Genomic DNA, 23,569 nt, shown 5'->3' with positions numbered 1-23,569 from the left:
TGTTTCCCCTCGATACACTCTGGCCCGCCGCCGCTGCAAGAATAATACTCCCCTTCCCAGGGTTTGGCGCTTGCGGGGATGTCCGCTGTCCATTCACGTTCATGTGCCCAACGCCCGCCGGGCCCTCGAAATTGACCCGACAAGGTTGTGTTATATTATTCTTGCAAAAGCCCGTTCCTGAAATCTTAAATCCAATCTCGGTGTCGTGAGGATTGTTATTAGACGAGCTAACTAGTTACATCACACAAGCAATTTATTCTTATTCACATTCAGATGTGCACAACATTATTATTATTGACAATAATGATTGCCCGTCCCATGTTCACCACCACGCCTATCCCCCTCGGTTGGTCCTGCTACCCTGTTTCAGCGAGATAGCTCCTCGGCAAGAGAACAAACTCGAGCTACGGGCCTACGCCCAAAGAACAGCGTTTCAGTTAGAACGAGAGATCGTGCGTTTTGGCTTTTTTTTTCGCGGGAACCTCCCCCAACTCTGCGCGGACCTGACTGGGCCCCGTTCCCAGGGATCCCCCAGCCTGCGAGGGATTTTCAGGGGAAGCTCAACTTACCAAGGAGGTTTCAACACAAACAAGAAAAAACAAGGCGTTTATCGTTTTGCGCCAGCACACAGGGAGAGACAAGCCCAGACGGAGAGGGGGAGGGAGCGAGCAAGCACAGCAAAATAGGCACGAAGGCTTTTTCTTTATCCTTTTTTGTGTTTACAACTTACTTTCAGATCCGCCGCCGTTCGCAATCTGGATAACCAGTTTTCCGAACTGGCTTCCGGCTTTCATGTCGTCAAAGAGACTATCGATAGCTTGGATGTTATCGAGGCCCTGAACCACCCGCCACACGATCGGGTGGAGTTGCTGCTCGGCCACAAACTGCACCATGTCTCTGAACTCCTTGCGCGAGCCCATCGTCGAGCCCTTGACGTCAATGTTCTTCAGCACCGCCGACATGGTGAACGGCATCTTGGGCCCGACCGTCATGCCATACACGGAGAGCACGCCGCCAGCCTGTGAGAGGTTGTCTTAGGTGTTAGTGCGCACGCAACCCAACCAACAAGCAGCAGAGAGATACATCGTCAAACTACTACACAAGAAAAAAAAGGACGACGACGCAGCAAAAAGGGCCGATCAGTTGACGCAAGCGAACCTTGAGCAGTTTGACGGCCTTGTCCACCACATCTCCCCCGGCCCCGTCGATGATGGCATCAAAGTGCGTTTTGCCGGGCGGCAGTTGCGCCAGCAGCTGCTTCTCCCACCCCGCTTCCTTGTAGTTGGCGCCGCCGCGCGCGCCCAGGTCGCGCGCCTGCTGCAGCTTCTGCGCGCTCGAGCTGGTCACATACACATCGGCGCCGCGCGCGACGGCGAAGCGCAGGGCCATCAGGGCCACGCCGCCGCCGATGCCCGTGATCAGGACGGCCGCGCCGGCGCGCGAGTTGCGCTCGCCGGCCTTGGTGACCAGCGCGCGCCAGGCGGTGAGCCCCGTCAGCGGCAGCGCGGCGGCCTCGGCGTCGCTGAGGTGCGTGGGCGCCCGCTCGACCTCGCGGGCGTCCAGCGCGATGAATTCCTGTAGCGTGCCCTTGGGCGTGAGCCACGTGCCGCCCATGATGGCGTAGCCCGCCGCGGTCTCGGGCCCGTCGGGGCTATCCTGCCAGCCAAAGCCGGGGTTCAGCACGACACGCTGGTGCAGCCAGGTCTCGGGGTGCGCGACATCGGGCCCCGCGCCGACCACCGTGCCCACGCCGTCGGCCAGCAGCGGCGTGTCGAACGAGACGCCCGGGTACAGGTGCTGCCGGATGAACAGGTCGCGGTGGTTGAGCGCCGCCGCGGTTATCTGGATGAGCAGCTCGTTGCCTTGCGGCGTGGGCTGGGGCACGTCGCGCAGCGCCAGCGGGTAGTAGACTTGGCCGGGCTTGCCGAACTTGCCATCGGGCGAGGTGATGGTGATGGCGCGCATGATGAGTGGCTGTCCGTAGAAGTAGTAGTCGTAGTGATTGTCGTAGGAATGGCAGTGGCGGCGTCGTCGTCGTCGTCGTCGTCGGGGGATGAAGTTAGATAGTTAGATGGATGGGAAGTGCAGTCTAGATGCGATGGCCGTGCCTCGTCACTTGATGCCCCAATCGGGGAACAGCCGGCGCCGGCTAACTGCCCTCCGCGGCTGGCCCTCCAAGGTCCGCGGCGGACGCTGCACGTACCCACGGATGCAATGCAAATAATCCCCAAGCCTAGATCCTGCCTCTCTCTCTCGGCCGTGCAACCCTCCTTGCCTTCTAAAAAGGAAGCAATATTACTATCGACGGCGTGACGATCCCAGCTCTCGGCCCAAGAAACACCCCCGCGGCAAACAAGAAAAACAAAGCTTACAGAAAGTACCTTTTGCGCCAACCCTTTCCCAGCAAGCTAGCTGCAGCGTATATATTGCGACGAACGCAAAAACAACAAATAGGAAAATCTCGGCTATCGAGGGAGCTTGGGCGCTTTTCTTCCTCAACAAGACGAGCGGAAATCCTTCGATGCGCGCTGTACAGCGTGGTTGCGACCACCAACCACGGTTTCCGCACCGGGCTGGGCCTGACTAAGTTGACTAGCCGAGGCAAGCGTGGGCATCGCTGCGCGGGGCCCGGGCGAAGAAGGATGGGCTGATCAACGCTTGGATCTTGCGTTTTTTTGCGCTTGCTGGCTTGCCAGGAGGTTTGGCGCTAGGGCTGGGTTATTGAATCTTCAGACTTCTTAGATATCAAAAAAGCATGGACGGGGAGAACAAGAACGTGCCCGGGTGGAGAGGGAGAAGGGGGAGGAGTGGGCAGCCTGCCTATCACTCTTAGAGCTGTGCTCCATCCTCGCTGCATAGTATGTTACCGCTGCCTCTCGTCACGCAATGGTATCAATATATTAGAATTTTGGCGTCGAATTGTGTTTGTTTCCTAGTCCCAGCTGCTACAGAAACGGGGGAAGGGGGGGGGGGCGGCGTGGATTCCGCTGCCCCAGACCCTTTTACCTGCTTCCCAGCCAGTCCGTCGTTGGGCCAGAGCAGCAACAAGCAGCAGCCTGCGGCCTCTCCGCCCAAGGTTCGGCCCAGCAATGGACCTGCGCAGGCCAGGAACCAGGCATCGCAAAGAATTTCAATAGCTTACGGGGGGGTAGCCAGCAAGAATACTCCGTAAGCTGCATAGATACACCCATGGAGCCAGAATCTCTGCGGAGTGGCGAATCCCTTCCTGCATACGGAGTAGCTCTCTCAACATCCCACTTCCCTTCGCATCCCTGGCCGCACATGGCATGCCCATGCTGGCCGTCCCAGCCACGCCAATTTTTTTTGATGTTGTTGCTATCTATCTATTTATTTTTATTCGTTTAATTATCATGACGCCGTGGGGTGCCCGCTAGCCTGGATGCGGAAGGTCAAAACTTGCGGAAACTTTAATCAGGGGAATTGATTGCTATATTATTGAGTTTTTAGCTCTTTTCTTGTTGTTCATGTGAAGGAAAGTATAGTAGTGACAATCCCTCAACAGTTCTTGGGAAAGTTGCACACCAATGATAAGACTTGGGCTGAGAAAACCGAGACGAGATGGGGTTTCGACTTTCCAAGTTGTCGCCCTCTCTCTGTGCACAGCAACTGTCCCTAACAAATGTGATTATTTTGTAGAGTATCCTCTTAAAAATACGGGCATGCAGACGTCAAGGCTCTGCACTTCAAGAAGCATTTTCTTTTGAGAAAGGCCTTCGGCACAGAAAAGAATGTAATATACTGAAAGGGGTTGCTCACATGTCATACCTTCGTCAGAAATATTGGAGAAGTAACAAATGAAGAACCCAACAACAATCTGTCCCCATCAAGATTACCCTAGCGGATATCAAACACTGTGACAAGTAAGTGAATTGATTTTGTATGTATGTACATACGTACAACATCACAAAGAGAATCTTCCAATTGGAAAAAAAAAAACCCCCTCCAACTCAATGGCGCCGCATCGCATCAAACCAGCGTGCGCCCCGCCTCTCTCTCGTCCATGAAGCAGCATCATCCCAGTTCCTGCTGCCTCGGCGTCGCCGCGGACGAGGCAGCAATGACCATGCTGACGTGCCATCAGAACTCTCAGACGAAACAGAGACCGATCGGGGACGACGCTGACCACGACGGAAGCCGTCGTCATCCGAGCCAAACGGCGTGCCGCAACAACCCCTACGTCCTCGGTCGTTCAGGCCAAGGGGGTCGTCGTCGTCGTACTCGTCGTCGTCATCGGAGAAATGTCGTACGGGCGATGCACGGTGACCGCCGTGATGTCTGGCCCCGAGCGGCCCGGCGCACCTCATGGGCGGCAATGCTTGCCCATGGAGCTGTGGGGGGAGCCGCGGGTGGCCATGATGGTGGTGGTGGTGATGATGGTGGTCGCCGGCGTGTCTCATGGGAGGGGGCCGATGGACCAGAGCGTTGTTTTCGGGGCTGTGTGGCGGCGCCATCATCATGGGGCATCTGCTGCGGGCATGGGAGTGCGCCATCGGGAGGCAGCCCAGCTGGCACAGGCCGCCGCACGGGGTTTGCTGATGCTGCTGAGCTGCGACGGCTGCCTGCTGGGCCTGCTGTATGCGTTGTCTGACCAGGTTTTCGCCGCTGAAGAAACCGAACTCGGGCTGCATGTAGGGGAGGTTGGCCTGGGGGCTGCGCCGGCTAAGGGCGGCGGGACCGGTCAGCCGCTCTCTCCATCCCAGGCTGTTGGGCGACGGGCGGCCGGGAATCATCATCTTGTTGAATGATAGTTACTAGAAAATGGGTATATAGAGACGTAGTCCCCGTTTTATGTGCTTGCAAGAGCTTTGTTCGAAGACTAGAAGTATGGCTCTTTGGCGACATAGGAATACCGCTCAACAGAAATAGGCAGAGAAGCAGAAGCCACTGCGTGGAAGGAGGCTTCTCCAAGTATTTATATCTTTCACAAGGGCCATCCGGTGACACGGTGGAAGCCATGTTTGCTTCAATCTTGCCGCCTTGCACAGCTGCCACATGCCAGAGGCTGGCAGGAAGCGAGCGAACAAGTGCAGGCCCCCAACCATTTCCTGCTGGCCGTCAAACACTCCGAATCAGCAAACACCCGAGACGGCAACTGGCACAGCAAGCCTTGGAACAGCGGGGCGTTGGAGCCAGTACGAGGGTATAGTGAGGCAGATATCAAGCTGCACTGGATTCTGCATCAGGATATCAGCAGCACGGAATAATAGGCTGCAAAAGCAGACATCCGGGCGACAGTGTCCAGCGAACGTATGTAAGCCTGACGACGCGATATCGACGTGGCTTCTGGCGCCTTGGTCAGCGCGACCGTTTCTCTCCACACGGCAGCGGCTGGGAATTCCTTGTGTTTGGCGGCTGGAGGCGCACATTGCCACGCACCAGGCCGGGGGGCGCGCGCTACCGGCAGCGCGGCGCAGAGGCGCGGGTTGCTAATGCCACGCGGACGCGGCGATTCGCCCAGAACAGCCAATTTTTCGTCTCCCGCCAACCAACCACCACGACCTTCCAGCTGCTCGCCATCAACAGGCACGAGAAACACACAGTCCCTGAGCTCCTCTTCCGCTTGGATCGACCGTATTTTATGACCCCCAGCCCAGCTACCGCACCAGCCCGCATCTGCAGCCTTTTGTCCTAACCGTTGCTTCATCAGCCGTTCCGCAGCGCCTGTTTTTTCGCCCTCGCATCCATTGTCGTGTGTTCTGATTCACCGCCACATAGCCGACATCTCCAGCTTTGTCTGCTTGAATTCCCTCGTTATCGCTGGGACAGTATCCTCGGAACTCCATTGAAACCATGCCTTCACCACTTCCCTCCACTTTTGCCTCTGCCGCCGCCGGCAATACTGACTCGACGAGACGAGAAACAGCCGGCAGTGGAGAATGGTAAGAAATCCCCCCCGTCTTCGAAATACATGAAAAATATATAAAAAAAATTTCAAACACATCACCTATCATGGCCACTCAACGCGTCCCTATCGTCGGGTCGACGTGTTGGAGGGGCACGAGATCATTCCTCGTCCAACCAGCTAACTTCACGTCGCCAGGTCTCGAAATCGCTTGAATGGAGCCACGCAAACTTTTCGCCGGCCCTCCGTCGCAACCAACACGTCTCACACTCGGGAAACTACACAGGTATCTTCGAATGTATCGACTCCCACCGTCCCGGCCTACATACCACCCCACCTCAATTCGAATTACCAATCCGGTGCCCTACGAGGTGGGAGTACAGGTGACAATCGATACTCGAAAGACCAGCTCCTCCATCTGTACAGAAGCCAAAAGGAGTCCAAGGACTGGGGTAAGAATGTCACTGACCACTTTATGGCTGACTGGAACCCATTGGAGGAAAGTCCAACCACCAACGGTGGTTGGGGCAAACGCGAAGATTTTAAAGATAGCCACGCGGGACCAGAGGTGTGCTGGGATCACGATGGGAAGATTGAGCCGCTAGCTTTAATTGATATGAACCAGGAAGAAAAAGAGGTTTGAGTTTCCATTTAACTCCTGTTATGTTTTGGTATTGCTGACTTGATTTTGAAAAAGTTATTTTCTACGTCTGTCAACTCCCCGCTCAAGCCCCCACCCCAGAATGCGAAGGATGGCAGTGCCCCCAGCAGTTCAATGGGCCGCAAGTCATCTTTTTCTCATTCGCAAGGTCACATGAGCTCCTTTAATGCCTCGTCTCCGGGATCCGCACGACCTGGACCTCGAAGACGTGGTACTGGAGACTCAGTAGCAAACACGATGTCGCCCACTGGGAACTCGCGATTTTTTCGCGATGAGCCCAACGCGTCAACACCTCCCCCATCCCTCCTGCGTCGAAAAACCGATTTTAAAGACTCGAAGTTAGAGGAAGAGGGGAATGATAATGCAGATCGTGATGTGCCGCTGGACATCAGCTCTCCGTTTGCAGCGCTGAAGCGTAGTTCGACCAATCCCCTTGGGACTTCTACCACCTCACCTTGGCCGACGGGCTCCTCATTCTCTCCCATGGGCTCGTTCGGTAACTTTTCCCTTGGAACCATCGCGTCTCCACCTGCAGAAAAGAAAACTAGTTTTGGTAGTTTGCGTGGAGAGAGTCGCTTCAAAAATTTACTATCTAAGAGTAGCACAGAGGACTTCGGTGCCAGCTCCAAAGAGAAACCGTCCATTCTTGATCGTCTTCCTGAAACAGATACTGACAACCCCCCACAAACTCAGGCGGATGGCTTGAAGAACCGCCCAACCCGCAGTGAAACGAATCCTTTTGAAGAATCACGTAGCGGAAGCGCTGCCCTTGGTGGGCAGGATTTGAGTGCTTCCAGTGCTGGAATCGATCAGTTTGGACTGTCCTTCGGCATGCCAACTGGACCTTCCGCGATACGTGAGATGATTTCTGGAGGACAGCAACATGTCTCGGGCCATATTCTTGGAAACGAACCCATGAGTCCCACCCACACCAACCCGTATCAAAGTCCCCATGGAGAGCGTGCTGACCCAGATGAAATTGCTACCAATGGATCTGATATACATCACAACCATCTGCCGGGTCTTAGTGAGCTGCGTGAGGATTCAGGACCTTCAACCTTTGGAACTTTCCCAAGAGGCACTGGTGACATTACGTCAGGAGATCGAAGCCAAACATCGAGCGTAGGCGGTTCACGAAGCTTTTCAGGGCTAGGCGGCCTCGGTGGCCTTGCTCCACTCGGCACATCAACGGGTTGGCCACCATCTGCTGCCACTGGAACGCCGACTCGGGAAAGGTCTGCCTTCATGGGTGCATTTGGTGACCCTCTTTTCGCGCCAATGCCTGAGCTTCAGTCTCCTAGTTTATCCGCCTTAGGGGGCGGGGGATTTTTCGGGTCGCACACCAGTCTTTCTAATGCTGGCACAAGCACTCGTCCTAGCAAGCTTGGTTCACTTTTCCCTCCCGCAATGCAAGACCAGATGCGGGATAATTCTCAATCTTTTGCTGGGCTAGAAGGAACAAGAGCTCAAGGTAAGTTACTCTATACACCCTTTAAAACCTGCCACTTTACTCCATATTCTGACCTACTACAGATCCTTTTATGGTTTCCGAGAAAGCCCCAGGTGCTGTTCAATCCTCGCAGGCGCCCTCTGCGAGCCTAGGAGTAAATCAGGTCGTGAATCAGCCAGCGCCAGAAGCTGGTGCTCAAGCATCAGGTCAGTCTAGTGGCAGTTCATCGACAACTCAGCTCCCACCGGCCCAGCAGCGCCAAATGGTGATGCCGGATCGAATGCGTTGGATCTACCGTGACCATAAAGGAAACACGCAGGGACCCTGGTCTGGCCTTGAAATGCACGACTGGTTCAAGGCTGGTTTCTTCACCGCAGAGCTCCAGGTTAAAAAGCTTGAAGATACGGAGTATGAACCGTTGGGTCAACTTGTTCGACGAATTGGCAATTCTCGAGAACCTTTCCTTGTTCCCCAAATTGGCGTTCCTCATGGCCCCCCTGTGCCTCAAACTCCGTGGCCCGCATCATCGCAGGGCGGTGCTGTCCAGCCTCCATTTGCCAGTAGCTTCCCCAGTTTTGGCACTACCTTAACTGCTGATCAGCAAAACGCACTGGAACGACGAAAGCAGGAAGAGCAATACATGATGGCCCGCCAGAAAGAGCATCTCGCCCAACAGCAGGCAATGATGAAACAGATGCAATTCCAAGCCCCTGGTCATTCGGTGCATCCTCAACTCCAGCATCACTCTAGTGCTCATAGTCTTCAGAGCCAGCCGAGTTATGGCAGCATTGCTTCTCCTGCAACCTTCCAGCCGTCTTCAATTCAAGCTCCAATTCAGCCCCCGCAGCCGCTACCAGGATTCTTCGATTCGCGGATTGGATCCACGACAATGCCAGGCGTGGCTCCCCAAATGCCTATTCAAGAACCAATAAACACACAAGATCAATTGCCTGCTATGCTTGATCGCATAAATATCAATCGCAATGCACAGTACCCTTTTGGTGTACCCTCTTTTGGAGCAAGACAGGCTGAAGCAGGCATGCACCCCGATGCTGTGACGACTATGCTACAAGATCGGTCACACCTTGAGCAAGAGCAGGAACAGTTTAATCAAACGCAAAGCGATTCAATTTTTGATCAACAAGCCCGCGAAGAACGTCTTCGCCAATTCCACGCCTTGAGAAATGCGGATGAGGAGGCCTCTGCGCGCAAGGTCGAGGGCCTTCCGACTCACCCACCAGCCCCTTCTTTAGACCAAGAGCCTGGCGTCCATGATGATATCTCTGCACGTAATATGAAATTCCAGCACACCCAGGGCGAACTTTCTCTCACTCAACAAGTGCAAAACGCCGCTACCTCCCAGCGACTACAAATGCAAGCCCAAGCACCGACCCAACAAGAATCACCATGGGCCAAGATCGACACCAGCATGCCTCAGCCATTCCCTCCGCCACCATCTCAGTCTCCTCTGCCGGCACCTGCGGCGCAACGTAAGCAGAATATTGCCGACACCTTGGTTGCTGGATCCAGATCCCAAAGTCAAACTCCTGCGGCGGAAGCTCAAACAGCATCTATTGCTCCCTGGGCTGCACAAGCTACTGACATGCCGAAGGGCCCATCCCTGAAGGAAATCCAAGAAGCTGAGGCACGGAAGGCTGCAAAGCTCGAAGAAGTTGCCGCCGCTGCTCGTCGTGCGATCGCCGAACAGGAACGTGCAAACCAGCCGGCACCGCCAGCTCCTGGACTCCCTTCAACGGCCAATTGGGCGAGTACGGGGTCTCCTGCTTCTCCCACTCCACCAGGCTCTGTGTGGGCCAAATCGGTGACCGGCAAAACCCCTACTCCCACCTCCACAGCACCAAAGAAGACACTAGCACAGATTCAGAAAGAAGAGGAGATGCGTAAGCAGCGACTCGCAGCTGCCAGCGCTCAAGTGACCGCAACAGCTGTCGCAGCCACCTCCGGTGGTAAGCGGTATGCAGACCTAGCGAGTAAAGTCAGTCCTACGAATACGGCGCCGGTTGGAGGTGCATGGACCACGGTTGGAGCCGGTGGCAAGGCAAAGGCGCCAGTTGCGCCGGCAGCACCGGCACGAGCGGTTGTGAATACCTTGCCTGCAGCCTCTGCTGTAAAGGCCAGGCCCATGACGGCCCCTAGATCCGCAGCCGCGGCGGCAGCCACCAACCCAAGCAAAGCTACGGAAGAGCTTTTAAAATGGGCCAAGGTGTCATTGGGCAAAGGTTTGAATAGTGCTATCAATGGTAAGTACTGTGGAACCCCGGATAATATCTATGTAACTTTTTTTTTTGCTGACTCGTCATTGTAGTGGATGATTTCGTGCAGCAACTACTTCTTTTGCCCCCAGAGACGGAGATAATCTCGGATTCCGTGTACGCTAACTCCCAGACTCTTGATGGCCGCCGATTCGCCGATGAGTTCATCCGCCGTCGCAAGCTTGCGGACAAGGGGATAATCGAGTCCGCCCCAAGCACGGGTGGTAATATGTTCGGCGCAGGTTCTGGCGATTCCAAGGGTGCTTCTGACGGATGGAACGAGGTTGCTAAGAAAGGATCTACTAACGCACACCGAGAAGATACCACCGCGCCATTTAAGGTTGTGTCTAAGAAGAAGGGGAAGCGGTAAAGGGGCTTATGGTGTTGAACCTAGCACTGGACTACGCGGAGAAACCTGGTTATTATCTGCGTGTTATTCGGCAGCGAGCACAAAAAAAGACAAAAAAGATTTCATATGGCATTCGTGGGTCGCCGTCTGGTAGATAATAATATGCCGTCGACTCATTGTAAGAATATTGAAGATTTTCCTCCTTTCTACTGTGATGTGAATATGTATGCACGCCCTATTGACTAGTTAGCTGTATTGGACTGAGTTTTATGATGCTTCGATGCCTTTTTCTTCTAGCCCACGTAGTTATGTAACTATATTAGCTCATGCCCATCGTACTCTAAACCGCAAACGATCATGCTCTCAGCCCACGATCGCATTGCGGCTTGAACACGAGATCCTTTCCCCCTAGCCATCCAACGTATCCAACCACCAAGCTGTTGCTCCAACGTTGACATTTAGTCGCAAGTTCGCAAGTCGGCACTTTGGCTTTTTTTTTTAGGCTTCGATTGCTCCGAGTCCAACCGCCACCGGCCAAGTTAGCTTGCCGGCCGTTGTCGATTAAGCTCCACGCCCTACGGCAGCGCACCCGCAAGATGGGCTGGGCCAAAATCAAGTTCGGGGAAATAGCCCTTGGGGTGGGCGAGCGGGGAGAGCGGGTTTTGGTATAAAAGTATCTACTTCCCCGCCGCGAGTTAAGACCTGGACTAACTCATTGATTTCCAGGGCATTTTGTATAACTATATTCTCGCCTGCCGGGCAATTGAGTCGATCAGGTCGACGGCTCTATCCATATTAAAGGAAGACAGGTTGCTGAAGACGTGAAAATGTCCACGCCAGCACCGGATGAGGGGCAGGTTATCCCCCTGGGACGCCAGATGAAGGAGCAGTTCCCGCTGGATCCAGCTTTTAGGAGCATGAATCATGGTGAATATCTCGTGCTTTTCTTCCTATCTGCCTTGGCATCGGTAGGTCTTCAGCGCTGACACAACACCCTCAGGTTCCTTCGGCTCATGTCCGAATGTCGTTCTCAAAGCACAACAGAAATTCCAGGCTGAGCTCAAGCATAATCCGGACATATACATCCGCTTCACAGCCCCCGTACATATCGATGCCTCTCGCGCTGCTATTGCAAAATACCTTAACGTGCCGACAAACGAGGTGGTGTTTGTCAAGAATGCCACGACGGGCGTCAATCTGGTGCTGCGTAACCTGCAGTATCAGCCCGGCGATGTGATCGTGTACTTCTATGGGGTATACGGCGGGTGCGAGCGGACTGTGGCTTATGTTGTTGAGACTACGTGTGTTAAGGCGAGGAAAGTGATGCTGGACTTCCCGTGCACCCACGACGATATGGTACAGCGGTTCATGGACGTCGTGAAGCAGGTGAAAGCTGAGGGATTGAACGTCAAGGTTGCGCTGTTTGATACTATCTCTAGCCAACCGGGCATCCGTCTCCCATTTGAGAGACTGGTGGAAATATGTCGCGAAGAGGGCATCCTATCGTGCATCGATGGCGCTCACGGAGCCGGCCAGATTACACTAGATCTGGCAGCCTTGGACGCAGACTTCTTCGTGAGTAATTGCCATAAGTAAGGATGGACATTTACCCTTATCGTTGAATGCACTACTAAATTGCGACAGATGGCTCTTCACGCCGCTGGGAAGCGCCGTCTTCCACGTTCCTGTCCGTAACCAGCATCTCCTGCGTTCGACGATGCCCACATCCTGGGGCTTCTTGCCCGCCCCCGACGTCCTCAACCACGCAGCTCCGGGCCATAAAAATGCTGTACGCTTCCGTGGTGGCCTTCCAAGTACCGGCACCAAATCAGAGTTTGAAATGCTTTTCGAATACGTCGGCACAAACGATGATACACCTTACTCCTGCATCCCTGCGGCGCTGGAGTTCCGACAAAACGTCTGCGGCGGGGAGGCACGCATCATGGAGTACTGTGAGAGCCTGGCTTTTGATGGGGGCAACCTCGTGGCAAAGATTCTTGGAACAGAAGTCCTTTGTGAGCCAGGTGCCGAGAACCAGACCGTACGCGGTGCGAGCGCGATTCGTCGTTGCGCCTTGGTTAACGTGCGTTTGCCAATTGGTGTGGACGATGAAAATGGGCAGCACGATGGAAAAGAGAGGTCCTATCCTGTTCTCAAGTCGGAGGATGCTGGAGTCCTAGGCCAATGGATCGAAAAGGAGCTCCTGTTCACATACAATACTTACGTTCCTGTATTTCAGCTGGGCGGCTGGATGTGGACTCGCCTGAGTGCACAGGTTTATTTAGATCTGGAGGACTTTGAGTCGACAGGACACACGCTAAAGGACATCTGCGAGAGAATAGGAAAAGGGCAAGGGCCTGAAGGACTGGAAATAGAAAATGGTGTTGGGAACCTCACGATCAGCTAGTCCACCAGTACCGCATCTAGTTGCATTAGATATAGAAACAGAGCAAAGAATTCAGCTACCTATGATCCACGAAAGTGCCAGTCGGAGAGAACATGACTTGCAGAGTAAAGCTATTTTCAGGTCAGACAGGTATTTTTTTCTTGTAAATCGTGCTCTGACTAAGTCATGATAAAAATGCGCCGTAAAACCGAACCATACCTACCTGATACCAACCATTTCCGTGCTATGCCGTTCGGAAAATCCATGTCTCAAAAGAAAATCAGATCGCTCAAATGCATAGAACTGGAGGCCCAAAAATCGTTAATTTCATAAGCCTCACTATTAGCCACCGTTGCTCCCTCCGCCCCCAAACCGATTTCTCATCCAATCGGAGAAACGATTCGTTCCGGTGCTACCTGATTGCCGTGTAGAGTTATTACCTGGTAGCGTGAACCCCTCCGTGTTGTCCAGTGAGGGCATTTCCGCAACGTGGCCAAGAGGAACCATTTGAGGAGGCATTATTCCTCTGCGGCAATGGGGGCACGTATCATGTTCCTTTAACCATGACGAAATGCAAAGCTCATGGAACCAGTGTTTGCATGGTAACTCGGCGACCTCTTCCTTGAGCTCCACGCTATCCATGCAAATAGAGCACTCCGCCCTGCCCTCACTATCTAACATCGTTTTATCGACAGGTTTCTTTGGCAGAGCACGAATAGCTTCTTCCGAGGCAGGACCGGGGGCATTGTTTATTGTTGTTTGGTTAATTAGCTGCGTCACTACGAAATCGAGTTCTTCTTGAGAGTAAACAGCGTCCCCATTGGGGCCAAACCCCATAATTTGTGCAACGATATCTATCGGGTTGGGCGCAATAATAGTCGTTCCCCCTACACGGGTTTGAGGCCCACCATACACACCCGAACGCTCAGCAAGATCCCTATGGACAATTCTAAAAACCCTAATAGCTGGTTAGATATCAAATGATTAGTGGATGATGGTGGCAAAACCTACTCCTCCATAGTCACAGGTCGTCGTTCTGGAAAATTAGGTAGGGGGTTTTCGCCAGGTTCTGGAGCCCGCTGTTCCCTCCAGGAGCCTCTTAAAAGGGTGTTGAGATCTGTGGGCAGGGTATTTCGGTTGCGTAGAACTTGGTGGGAAGATCTAGGAGACCGATAAGTTGTGCTGGTGAATGAAAAGCGTCCATTCCCGGCAGTGAAATGGTGATGGATAATATTTTGATTTTGATTCTGATTTTGATTCTGATTATGAGGTGGGTAAAAATATTGTTCATCTCTGCGAAATACAAGAGACTGTTCGGATTCTCTTGGCGAGGAAAATAAAGGAAGTCCAGAATATGCAGGCATTGGCATAGGGTCTGGCACAGGCGGCTCGCCTTGCTTCTCAAAAATCAGCACTTTTTTCATAGCAATTTAAAAGTCGAAGAAATCCCACTTACAAGAATTTCAACAAATTCTGAGCTGCAACGCGGGCACATTAATCCATGCACATCCCTGGGCCATTGCCGCATGCATTCATGGCAAAAAAGGGTTGTTTCTGCCATGGCAGATGGAACCCTTTTTTAAAAGCTAGTAGCTGATAACAAAGGCTATGTCTGAGCAGAAGGGCTGTGAATCAGATCTGGATAGAATATCAGGGTGGCAGGTGTGGTTCAAAATAGATTGTCTCGATAAAACAGAAATAAGTTTATGAGACATGTATTGAATGTGGCATACAATAGCCTTCAGTCTTCAATGATCTATTAAGTGACGGAAGAGAGAGACAGATGTCTACTATGGCTTAGGCGTTGGTGTCAGGAATCAGGAGCATTCTCATCAGCACATAAAACTATAAACACAAATGCAGCAGACAAGAACAAACTGGGAAACTTCCAGCAGTAAAGGAGTGCACAACCTTTGCCTACAAGCAGTTGCGTTTGTGCAAGATAGAGTGAAGAAAGAAAAAGAAGCCAACAGACAATGACTGAGTGAGTGAGTCCCGCATGACGTTAACCAGGTGGCTGCTGAGTCAGCGATCCTTGATAGCTAGTGTGGCGGGATGACTCAGCAGGCGCGAACGGTCTTATCAGTATTGTAAAAGAGCTAAAACAAACCCAGGCATAAAAGTATTCACAGCTGATGAAACACAATGGCAAAAGATAAACCATAAAACGCCTTTCAAATGCCAATTCCACTGCCCAAAGCCCAAAAGAACAGGCCGTGGTACACATAGGTAAAACAGAAAATATATATCTAGGTCCGCTTAGCGTCTCTTTGTACCCTTCATGATAAGACCGCCGACAAGCCCAGCCGCCAGGGCAACCCCGCCTAAAATCGCGACCCCCATTAAGCCTTCTTTGGCAACTTTGTCGTCAATCAGAGACCGTAGGCTCGCGGCTTGTAGATTCTGAGGCTCATGGTCGAGGAGGAGATCGTTATATCTGCGCGCTTCGCCATAGTTGCCTAGCTTATAATTTCCAAGGGCAAGGTAGTAAAGACACTCGCGTCTTCGTTCGGGGGCAGTACGAAAGATCTCCGAAAGTAACCGTACACCTTCTTGTTGTTCTGGCCGGGAGTTGGATTTGATCAAGCCCTGCCAGCCGGCTAGTTAATCACAGAGAAATATGCATAGAATATGACGAAGGCCTACCCAGGCATAGTTGAATTTGGTCTGTACTCCTACGTATTCACCCTCTTTCTCATACTGGGCTCGAAGGACTTGTAATTCGGCTGGCTTCAACGGGCTATGACTAGTTAGCAGCTATATATGTCTTGCAACCGATAGTTTGAGTCAATGCCCATGTCGGCCCCCACACTCGTACCTTTCTGCGTCCGCCGCATCTATGGAGTTGGTCAGTGATCGCAAACCAAATTATGTTGCCTAGGGGGACTGAGCAGAAGAAACATACATGGAAGTTGTGAGGCCATGATACTATCAATAGAGATTTCACTGCGTAGGAGATGCTTTTTGACAAAATCCTGCGATATTCTGTGAAATTCAAAGATGATTTGAAGGCGAGGAGAGCGAGGTTTTGATGATAATCGCGGTCAAGCCACACTGGCTGGCGGTGGCGGTGTTTTCGGGCGCGGCTTTGCCCAATTAGGCTAATCGTCAACACGATGCCGCTTTCGTGACCCTCTTGCAAATTCAGCCGCCTGAACGAACAACAATATCAGGGTCGAATCGCTGCGATTCCAGACAAGGAGGACGGCTTGTTTAAAGACCAGCCATAATGCTTCTTGAGGAGGACCCGGCGACAGTATGACACGGCCTCTCACTGCTAAACATTAACGTCGCGATATGGCTAACTCTATTCTCTCCAGCTGATCAACCACACCGTCACAAACTTCAATATCCAACCTGACAAACAAACAGTTGCCCGTATTAATGACTCCCTCTCTTCCCTCCAGCAATCCCGCGATCTCCGCGCCCGCGATGCTGAAATCTCCCTCCGCAAGCTTTCCCGCAGCCTCAACACCCTCACCGCCCAGCACAACGAAACTATAGCGTCCCATGACCCTGCGCGTCATGCTGCATCCATAGTAGAACTGGATACGAAGAAGTTCAGAATTGCGAAAACCGCTTCCGAGCTGGAGATGGAAAGTGAGCGGCTGGAAGCGGAGCTAGAGGCGCTGAAACACCGGCTGGCGGATTTGGATGCCCAAGGGCTGGAGGGAGACGAGCAGGCTAGGAGGCAGCGAGAGGCAGATGATGCAACAATGCAAGCAACTATCCCCGCATATTGAGAAGATTTGGAATTGTTAACATTACCTGGGCAGATTGCGATTGAAGATTTATCGTTCCCTAGGCATTGATATTGAGGCCGACGACGCTGGAAATTACAACAAGGCTATCATTCGCAACAGTCGAAAGGGGGACGTTCATGTGGTGAACATTGATCCCAAGTTTTCTCGGTTTTTTTATGCAAATTACTTCTGGCAAACGATGCAAGGATGAAGGTTTCCATGGCGTGGAAAGGTGGAGTGCTCGGGCTTTTGGTATTGGTATCTGTTGGCGGAGTTGGTGGTTTTGAATATGTGTTTTGGGGTTCTGGTGGTAACCAACGCATGTTGTTTACGGAGTACATGTGTTTTTTGAAGATATCAATTCTATGGTCTAAGGTCGAAGAAAATGCCATTCATGCTTATTCCAAAAGTATTCCCACAAACCTATACACCCAGAGCCTTTTTTGGTATTCTCCGTAGCAACCAGCGCCAATTAATCAAGACGAAGTATAATACAAAGCTGCTCAATAATTACCCCCTCTTTTTGCGGCTGCCGCCATCTCCGTTTTCATTCTTCCGCTTTCTACCCTCGCGGTTCCAAAACTCTTGCTTCTCTCTTTTCTCTCGTGCTGCCTTCTTCTCCAAACTGTCCGCAACCTTGGCTCTATAGACTTGTCTACGCTCCTCCTGTGCTGCGTGCCGTTTCGCCACCTTTTCGTTCCGCATTGTCGTCAATTTCTGCAACAAATCTCGAGCTTTCTTCTCTTCGCCGCCTAGGACGACAGCTCTTTTTTGTATATATGTCTCCTGCTTGCGCGGCCGCATTTTTACAATCTGAGATTTAAAAGGGAGGTTGGCGGCAAGCTGTCGTGGTACGCGGAGGGGATTGAAGTGTCTTGTCTGTCGTTCTATAGGGCGGTATGCGGAATCCTTTTGAAGGGGTGTAGGGATTCCTTGGTCTCTTCGTACTTCACCGGTGAGACGCATGGCTTTCCATCCACCATTTCCTTCTTCGTCTTCGGCATCGAGAAGATTGGTAACGGGATTGTAAAATCGTACTGGTTTTATTGGATACCAGGTGCGAAGGAAGATGATGTCGCTCATTAAAATCTTATCTTCGAATGTTGCCCTGAAATGACCCTCAGGTTTACTGAGAGCGCGCTTAATCTGGCCTCGAATACCGGAGACAGTTCGGATAGCTGCACCTTCAAATTTTGCAATTTCGAGGGCTGAGTTGAACATGTCTTTAATAAATGCAGTATTGCGAAAGATTTTGTACGGGTGGCCAGTGAGTTTGAGTTTCTTCACGATCTCGCTCCCTTCATCGACACTCAACACCACTCCAGTTGCGGCTATCCTAAACCCCGGGTTTTTGTTGGAAAAAGATTGAACACAACAGAAACCAGTATTAGGTGCAACAAGAGGGCCGTAGAATGTTCCAAAACAATGCATGTGCTCAGGGGTATACTTTAGCATCCTATTTCGGGTACGTGAGTCTGATATACTGTAAATGGGTAATGTCTGAAATCGTCGCCATCCAAGGGAAAAGATCAAAGGATCATTTGTCTTGAGAATCTTCTTGTGCCAGCGATGCCTCTTAATCCTAACCTGAACAAATCCAAATCGATTTTCTGTCGGAGCTAAACCTCCTATTATGACAGGAAACCGTGGGTTAAAGCCCGTTGAAAACTCGCAAGGAACATTTTCCAAAACAATGCGTGCATATGTTCCAGCTCTATAGCCTTCTGCTCTCGCTCTTGAGAGAGCGTCGAGGTTATCGAATTCGGCTCGATTTATATCGAGCTGCTTTTGAAGCGCAGCTTTCTGAGCATCATACCACTCATCTTCACCAAACTGCTCTTCGCCTTCATCCGCCCGCACATTATCTTTTGCATTAGCAAATCCTTCCCTATCTTCTTCTTCAAATCGAAGTTTTAATTCTTCTTTTCGTTTCGCGTTCTTTTCGCGCTCCATTTCAATATTATTGGACTCGCTCTCACCCTCACTATTGCCCTCGCCAACCTTCTCGATTTCATCATTTGTCCGGTTTCCTGTCATAACCTCACCAGTTTCAAGGTCTTCAAAAGCGCCGTCACCTTCAGAGTCGCTGTCGTCCTCTTCATCAAAATTCTCTCCATCGTCGGATGCATGCTTCGAGAATTTGACACTAGCAAATCTCTGCCGTAATGTCTCTAAATTCTCTTCGTCCCGCCACTTCTTCTCAAGTTCTTCATAATTGTAAACTGGAATTATTCGATCATCAAGCTCTTGTTTCTCAGCGTTAGTTTTCCTGAAGAAATCATCCACATCTTCGGTGGCCTGATCATCCTCTGGCATATCGTCCCCACGCCATCTACTTGCAACATCTTCTGCGGGTATTGATTCATCATATAGCATACGCGTTAGTTCTGCGATTCGATAGGCTGGTTTCTTGAATAAAGCTTTCGCTCGAGCTGCAAGGTTCCCTTTCCACTTTAGAGTTCCATCGCCGTCTTCATTACCGTCGTCATCATAGTCGCTAGGCGCGCTCTCCAAGTCCTGATCCTCAACAGATGATACAGACCCAAGATCCGAGTCACTATCCGCAAATTCGATATCACTATCCTTCTCGTGAGCCGTAGCAGTCTGGTTCTCCATAAAGCGTGCGTCAAAATCGAGTGGCGGTATTACATTGTCACCGTCCTCATCACCCTCCTCTGCGTCGTCCTCCACACTTTCAAACCCCTCATCCTCGTCAACCACATCATTTTCGCCCACCTCATCACTCACAAGGCGCACCTTACGCCTTTCGTTTCTCCCTTTCGACCCTGTTCCAACTTCTGTAAGGGTGTCACCATCCCGAAAGAGTCGCACACCAGCAGTCGCCTCTCCCAGTAGTTTTCTTTCACCTTGCAGCCCCATTACTAGCTGCTCACCTAGACCTCTCTCTTCATTATCATTTTCATCTTCATTATTAAATGTGGCCGTTTTTATTTCGATATAGACTGCATCTTTGTCAACTAGAACGCCGCCGACATCTGACATAGGTGCAAAAAGCAGTTTTTGCTTTTCTCCCAACCTCCTTCGGTTAGATTTTCCTGTAGCTTTGGCCACTGCTTGGTCCATGTGCGGCGTTGGACATGGGTCCGGTAGTGCTTCGATAGATGCGACATTGAGATCCCCAACACCTGGTACATGAACTCTGGCTCCAATAGCAGGAAAATTAGTGCCACGTAAATACCCATAAAGGGCAATCGATCTATCGCATTTCGGATTCTCTTCTATAGTGGTTGGTGGCGTAATATCAAGAAATCTATCTGCCAAGCAGTATGGATGGGAATTTCTCCAAATCAACGGGCGAGGATTCTTCATGACGGACAAGAACCGGGATAGATTGTGAATTTCACGATCTGGATACCGTCCGTTAATCACACCCGACAAGTAGAATAGTTTTGCACCCTGGTAAAGTTCACTCCAGAACCGGTGTTTTAGTCGTTTTTTGGCCTGCCGCAAGGTACTCAGTTTTTTGAATAAGTCCAAGTGTGTAAGAATCCCAAAAACATTTCCTGGCATTCCACTTGCGGACAGTGCATTGAGAAATTCCATAGTCTCCATCTCAAAGCCATAATTTCCGTCTATCATGAGTAGCACGATATCCGCAATTTTTGCAACATCGATCATACTGGCCAAGGAGTCCGATGGGCATTCTAAAAACGTAAGTCGTCTCCGTTTCGAAGTTACAACGGTTAGCGGGCCTGTCGGAGAGCTAAGGGTTTGCTTCGAGTATCTTTTGATTAGCGACTTGATCAGGGTCGTTTTTCCAACCTATGCTCAGACAAAAAGCGTCAGTAATCATTTGGCCACCTCTTAGTAACCACTAGTTGCTATGCACGTACACCTGGAGGGCCAACTACCGCCACAACAATGGGCGGTGCCTCTTCTGGAAGACGGTCCACGAGAGGAACATGCAATCTTTTTTCATTGACCTAATGCGCACTTGAGGTTAGCGGGCGGATTCGGAGTCTCAACAGTACTAATCAGCGATAAAGTATAACACACATCATGCGACCTAGCTGCTTGTCTTTGTGTACGGCCTGGGCGGGAGACGGCGAAGGCTTTGACATTCGGACCTAAACATGCGCTCCCCATTAGAAACAATTGCATTCTAACAGAAGGACAAGCACACCCACCGCTCTTGTCCTTTGCTTTCCTCCCTTTGTCCTTCGACTTCCTATGAGGCTTATTTGCCTGGTCGTCCATGTTGAAGCAGCTCTCGCAACACAACACGACGCAGTCGAACCATTTCTGGATATTCCCAAAAAATGTTCCTCGAGCTTAAACTTTGCTGACTAAGCGCCGGTACAACACCCTAATCACTGGCCCTAAAAATACTTACCTCATCATCTCAGACGCGTGCTGTTAAGGTTCTTTAGCGCGAATTTAGTGTTTTGAGCTAACCCATTCAGGTAATTCAGCCAGAACCTGACCAGCACAGCATCTGAGCTGATTTTCAGCTTTTTTGCAGGAAGTCAGAAATCACCATACAAATTTAAGAATTGCAAATCAGATCAGAGCCATGCACATTGAATTTACTGCTCTGAGAACTTGATACAATGTTTTTTTATATAGACTTCATCTATAATTATGTTTAAATTTACTATAGAGCTTCTCATTCAATCTGCTTCACATCATCAGATTTTTTCATTTAATTACTTAATTAAGAAATACTGATTGATCAGCTCTAGTTATTCTATAAGAGCAGTATGTACATAAATGTGTCTTCTCTTCAGATCAGTAATCTTTCATTACTTATCTGTCTTCTTTGTAGACTGATCTGAGTCTTTGTTGTTGAGATTTCATATTATCTGTTTTTACATGAACTTTTTGACTCTGTCTTACTCAATTCTTATAACATCATCACTTTCAACTTGATATTATTTAAATTCTCTGATCAACTAGATAAGTGATTTCTTCATTAAAGTATGCATTCTTTTTTTCACTTTCTGATCTATGTCTGTTGTGCTGTCTACTTCTGAGTTGATTAAAAATGAAGTACACATTGTGTCACAAGAGTTTGCAGAAAGCAGCAAAGAAGAGATAAACTTATTTAAGATGATTTAGAATTGTTCAACAGTCTGATCTTCTAGCACTGAAAACAGATTCTGCTCATAATGATGAATGTCAGATTTCATTAACAATCTTCATGAATGAAACAGAATGATGTGCACATGTGATCAGTATCATTAAATCAGTCTTTAATTATCAGTTCAGAAAGTGTCAGTTGAATGCACTTACTGTGCTTCTCTATCAAAGAAATGATCTTCTTCTCATTGCAAAGATCTTATTTAATAAAAGTATGATTGCCCAGACTTCTCTGATTCTGTTGTCTGAAAAGATGATTATATGTATGCTTTCTCTCAATATTATTGAGATTAAATAGATTCAAAAGATGCAGTCTCTGTCTGAAGCTCATTCACTGCATATATATGATGATAACATTGATCAGTTAAATCTGACATCAGAATTACTGCAGAGTTTATATACTTATCTGTACATAAGTTCTGAGTTGCTGATTGACTCAAAGCTGCAGTCAATTCTCAAAGATTCTGTTTTTCAAAATTGTTTGACTGCTGTGGTCATAAATGAGTTGCATTTAATGTCAGATTGAGAACAGAAGTTTCAATGTTCATTTTCATGTCTCTATATGATCAAAGCACTACTAAATCAGATATTATGAACTGAAGTCACTGTTACATGTGATCAGATCATCATGAAAGTTATGTTCAACTCTATTTCATTGCACTCAGATTATGATATTATTCATACTGATGTGAATCAGCCTGAGATAGCTATTCTGGTCAGTTATATTGAATGTAGAAAGTTCATGTCATGCTCACTGTAGACTAGATCTGCTCTAAGAGCTAGTATCTTATTAGTTAGCATAGCCCTAATCTCACTAGTACTTAAAGCCATGCTGGTCTTCTTCCACAGAAGATCAGTGATGAGTTCTTCTCTTACTGTGCATATAGCAATACTACTTTGATACTATAAGTGCAACTTAGTTATTTTTCTTACACTGTAGACTTGATACATTGTTCTTTAGCATCTATCTTATAGACTGCCATCTTACAGTTCTCATTGCTAAAAATGTGGAATGATTCATTAAGCTACTCTGTTAAAAAACTTCTTTCTATTCTACCTCTTCAATATTGATGCATTTTACACAACAACAAATGCAATTCCATGCTGTTAGATACAATTAGATACTATGGCTGGAATCAGAAGTGGAAACAGAAAGAGACAAACAGATGTGAACTCTGACAATAATTCACAGATTGAAGTCTCTATCACTGTCTTTCAGAGAGAACAGATGAGTCAGACTATAGCATCAGAGACTATAGCTGAAACTTCTTCAATAAATAATCAAGAAGTGTCAGTAGTGCAAGTTGAACACTTAATTGATGCTTTTAATGAGTCAATGAATGTTGACATCTTAGAGAGAGCAACTTCAAGAGAACAGACATCAGAAGCTGTCATTTTAAATCAGAAAAAGAACATTACAGTTCAGAATCTTCTTTATAATGCAGATCAAATCATCATGAAGCTTGAGACAAAGCTCAATCTCATCAAGAAAAAACAAGATATTCAAAGATTGGAAAATCTTATTAAGAACAATAAAATCTCCAACAATTCTCCACTGAAGAAAAGAACTGAATGAAATCAAGAAACAATATTCTCTACATCTTTCTTCAATCTGACACTCAGAACACAACCAATTTCTTCAGAATTAATCATGAAGAATGCCAAAGGCACAACAGATGCACAAGTGACAGTGCTGAAAGTGCAATGAGAGAACTCTTTCTGTGATGAAAGTGCAAAAGACATA

General features: G+C 49.6%; 7 protein-coding genes across 7 annotated transcripts; 3 read left to right on the top strand and 4 right to left on the bottom strand.

Annotated features, from left to right (window-relative positions):
• Positions 1–719: 719 nt before the first annotated feature.
• LOZ57_005195 (uncharacterized protein) lies at positions 720–1,965 on the bottom strand (the record flags this gene model as incomplete). Its single annotated transcript, XM_049254226.1, has 2 exons — positions 720–1,019; positions 1,159–1,965. 2 exons carry the CDS (start codon positions 1,963–1,965, stop codon positions 720–722), a joined length of 1,107 nt encoding a protein of 368 aa, XP_049106879.1.
• Positions 1,966–5,811: 3,846 nt separating this feature from the next.
• Positions 5,812–10,617, top strand: SMY2 (kinesin-like protein; the record flags this gene model as incomplete). Its single annotated transcript, XM_049254225.1, has 5 exons — positions 5,812–5,900; positions 6,062–6,500; positions 6,561–7,995; positions 8,058–10,235; positions 10,301–10,617. 5 exons carry the CDS (start codon positions 5,812–5,814, stop codon positions 10,615–10,617), a joined length of 4,458 nt encoding a protein of 1,485 aa, XP_049106878.1.
• An 806-nt stretch (positions 10,618–11,423) lies between these two features.
• On the top strand, positions 11,424–13,003 carry LOZ57_005193 (uncharacterized protein; the record flags this gene model as incomplete). Its single annotated transcript, XM_049254224.1, has 3 exons — positions 11,424–11,523; positions 11,597–12,188; positions 12,241–13,003. The coding sequence occupies 3 exons, from the start codon at positions 11,424–11,426 to the stop codon at positions 13,001–13,003; spliced, it is 1,455 nt and encodes a 484-aa protein (XP_049106877.1).
• Positions 13,004–13,324: 321 nt separating this feature from the next.
• On the bottom strand, positions 13,325–14,001 carry LOZ57_005192 (uncharacterized protein; the record flags this gene model as incomplete). The annotated part of the gene is made up of 2 exons (XM_049254223.1): positions 13,325–13,940; positions 13,994–14,001. 2 exons carry the CDS (start codon positions 13,999–14,001, stop codon positions 13,325–13,327), a joined length of 624 nt encoding a protein of 207 aa, XP_049106876.1.
• A 1,240-nt stretch (positions 14,002–15,241) lies between these two features.
• On the bottom strand, positions 15,242–15,906 carry FIS1 (mitochondrial membrane protein; the record flags this gene model as incomplete). Its single annotated transcript, XM_049254222.1, has 4 exons — positions 15,242–15,571; positions 15,629–15,722; positions 15,801–15,819; positions 15,888–15,906. The coding sequence occupies 4 exons, from the start codon at positions 15,904–15,906 to the stop codon at positions 15,242–15,244; spliced, it is 462 nt and encodes a 153-aa protein (XP_049106875.1).
• Positions 15,907–16,211: 305 nt separating this feature from the next.
• On the top strand, positions 16,212–16,725 carry spc24 (putative kinetochore protein spc24; the record flags this gene model as incomplete). Its single annotated transcript, XM_049254221.1, has 2 exons — positions 16,212–16,238; positions 16,303–16,725. 2 exons carry the CDS (start codon positions 16,212–16,214, stop codon positions 16,723–16,725), a joined length of 450 nt encoding a protein of 149 aa, XP_049106874.1.
• Positions 16,726–17,235: 510 nt separating this feature from the next.
• BMS1 (Glycoside hydrolase 2 (Mannanase, beta-galactosidase)) lies at positions 17,236–20,943 on the bottom strand (the record flags this gene model as incomplete). The annotated part of the gene is made up of 4 exons (XM_049254220.1): positions 17,236–20,508; positions 20,580–20,669; positions 20,743–20,813; positions 20,874–20,943. The coding sequence occupies 4 exons, from the start codon at positions 20,941–20,943 to the stop codon at positions 17,236–17,238; spliced, it is 3,504 nt and encodes a 1,167-aa protein (XP_049106873.1).
• Positions 20,944–23,569: the final 2,626 nt, after the last annotated feature.

This window comes from Ophidiomyces ophidiicola, assembly GCF_022830035.1.
Source record: "Ophidiomyces ophidiicola strain CBS 122913 chromosome Unknown scaffold_24, whole genome shotgun sequence".
NCBI classification, from domain to species: domain Eukaryota; kingdom Fungi; phylum Ascomycota; class Eurotiomycetes; order Onygenales; family Onygenaceae; genus Ophidiomyces; species Ophidiomyces ophidiicola.
This window is presented reverse-complemented; position numbering and strand designations above follow the sequence as displayed.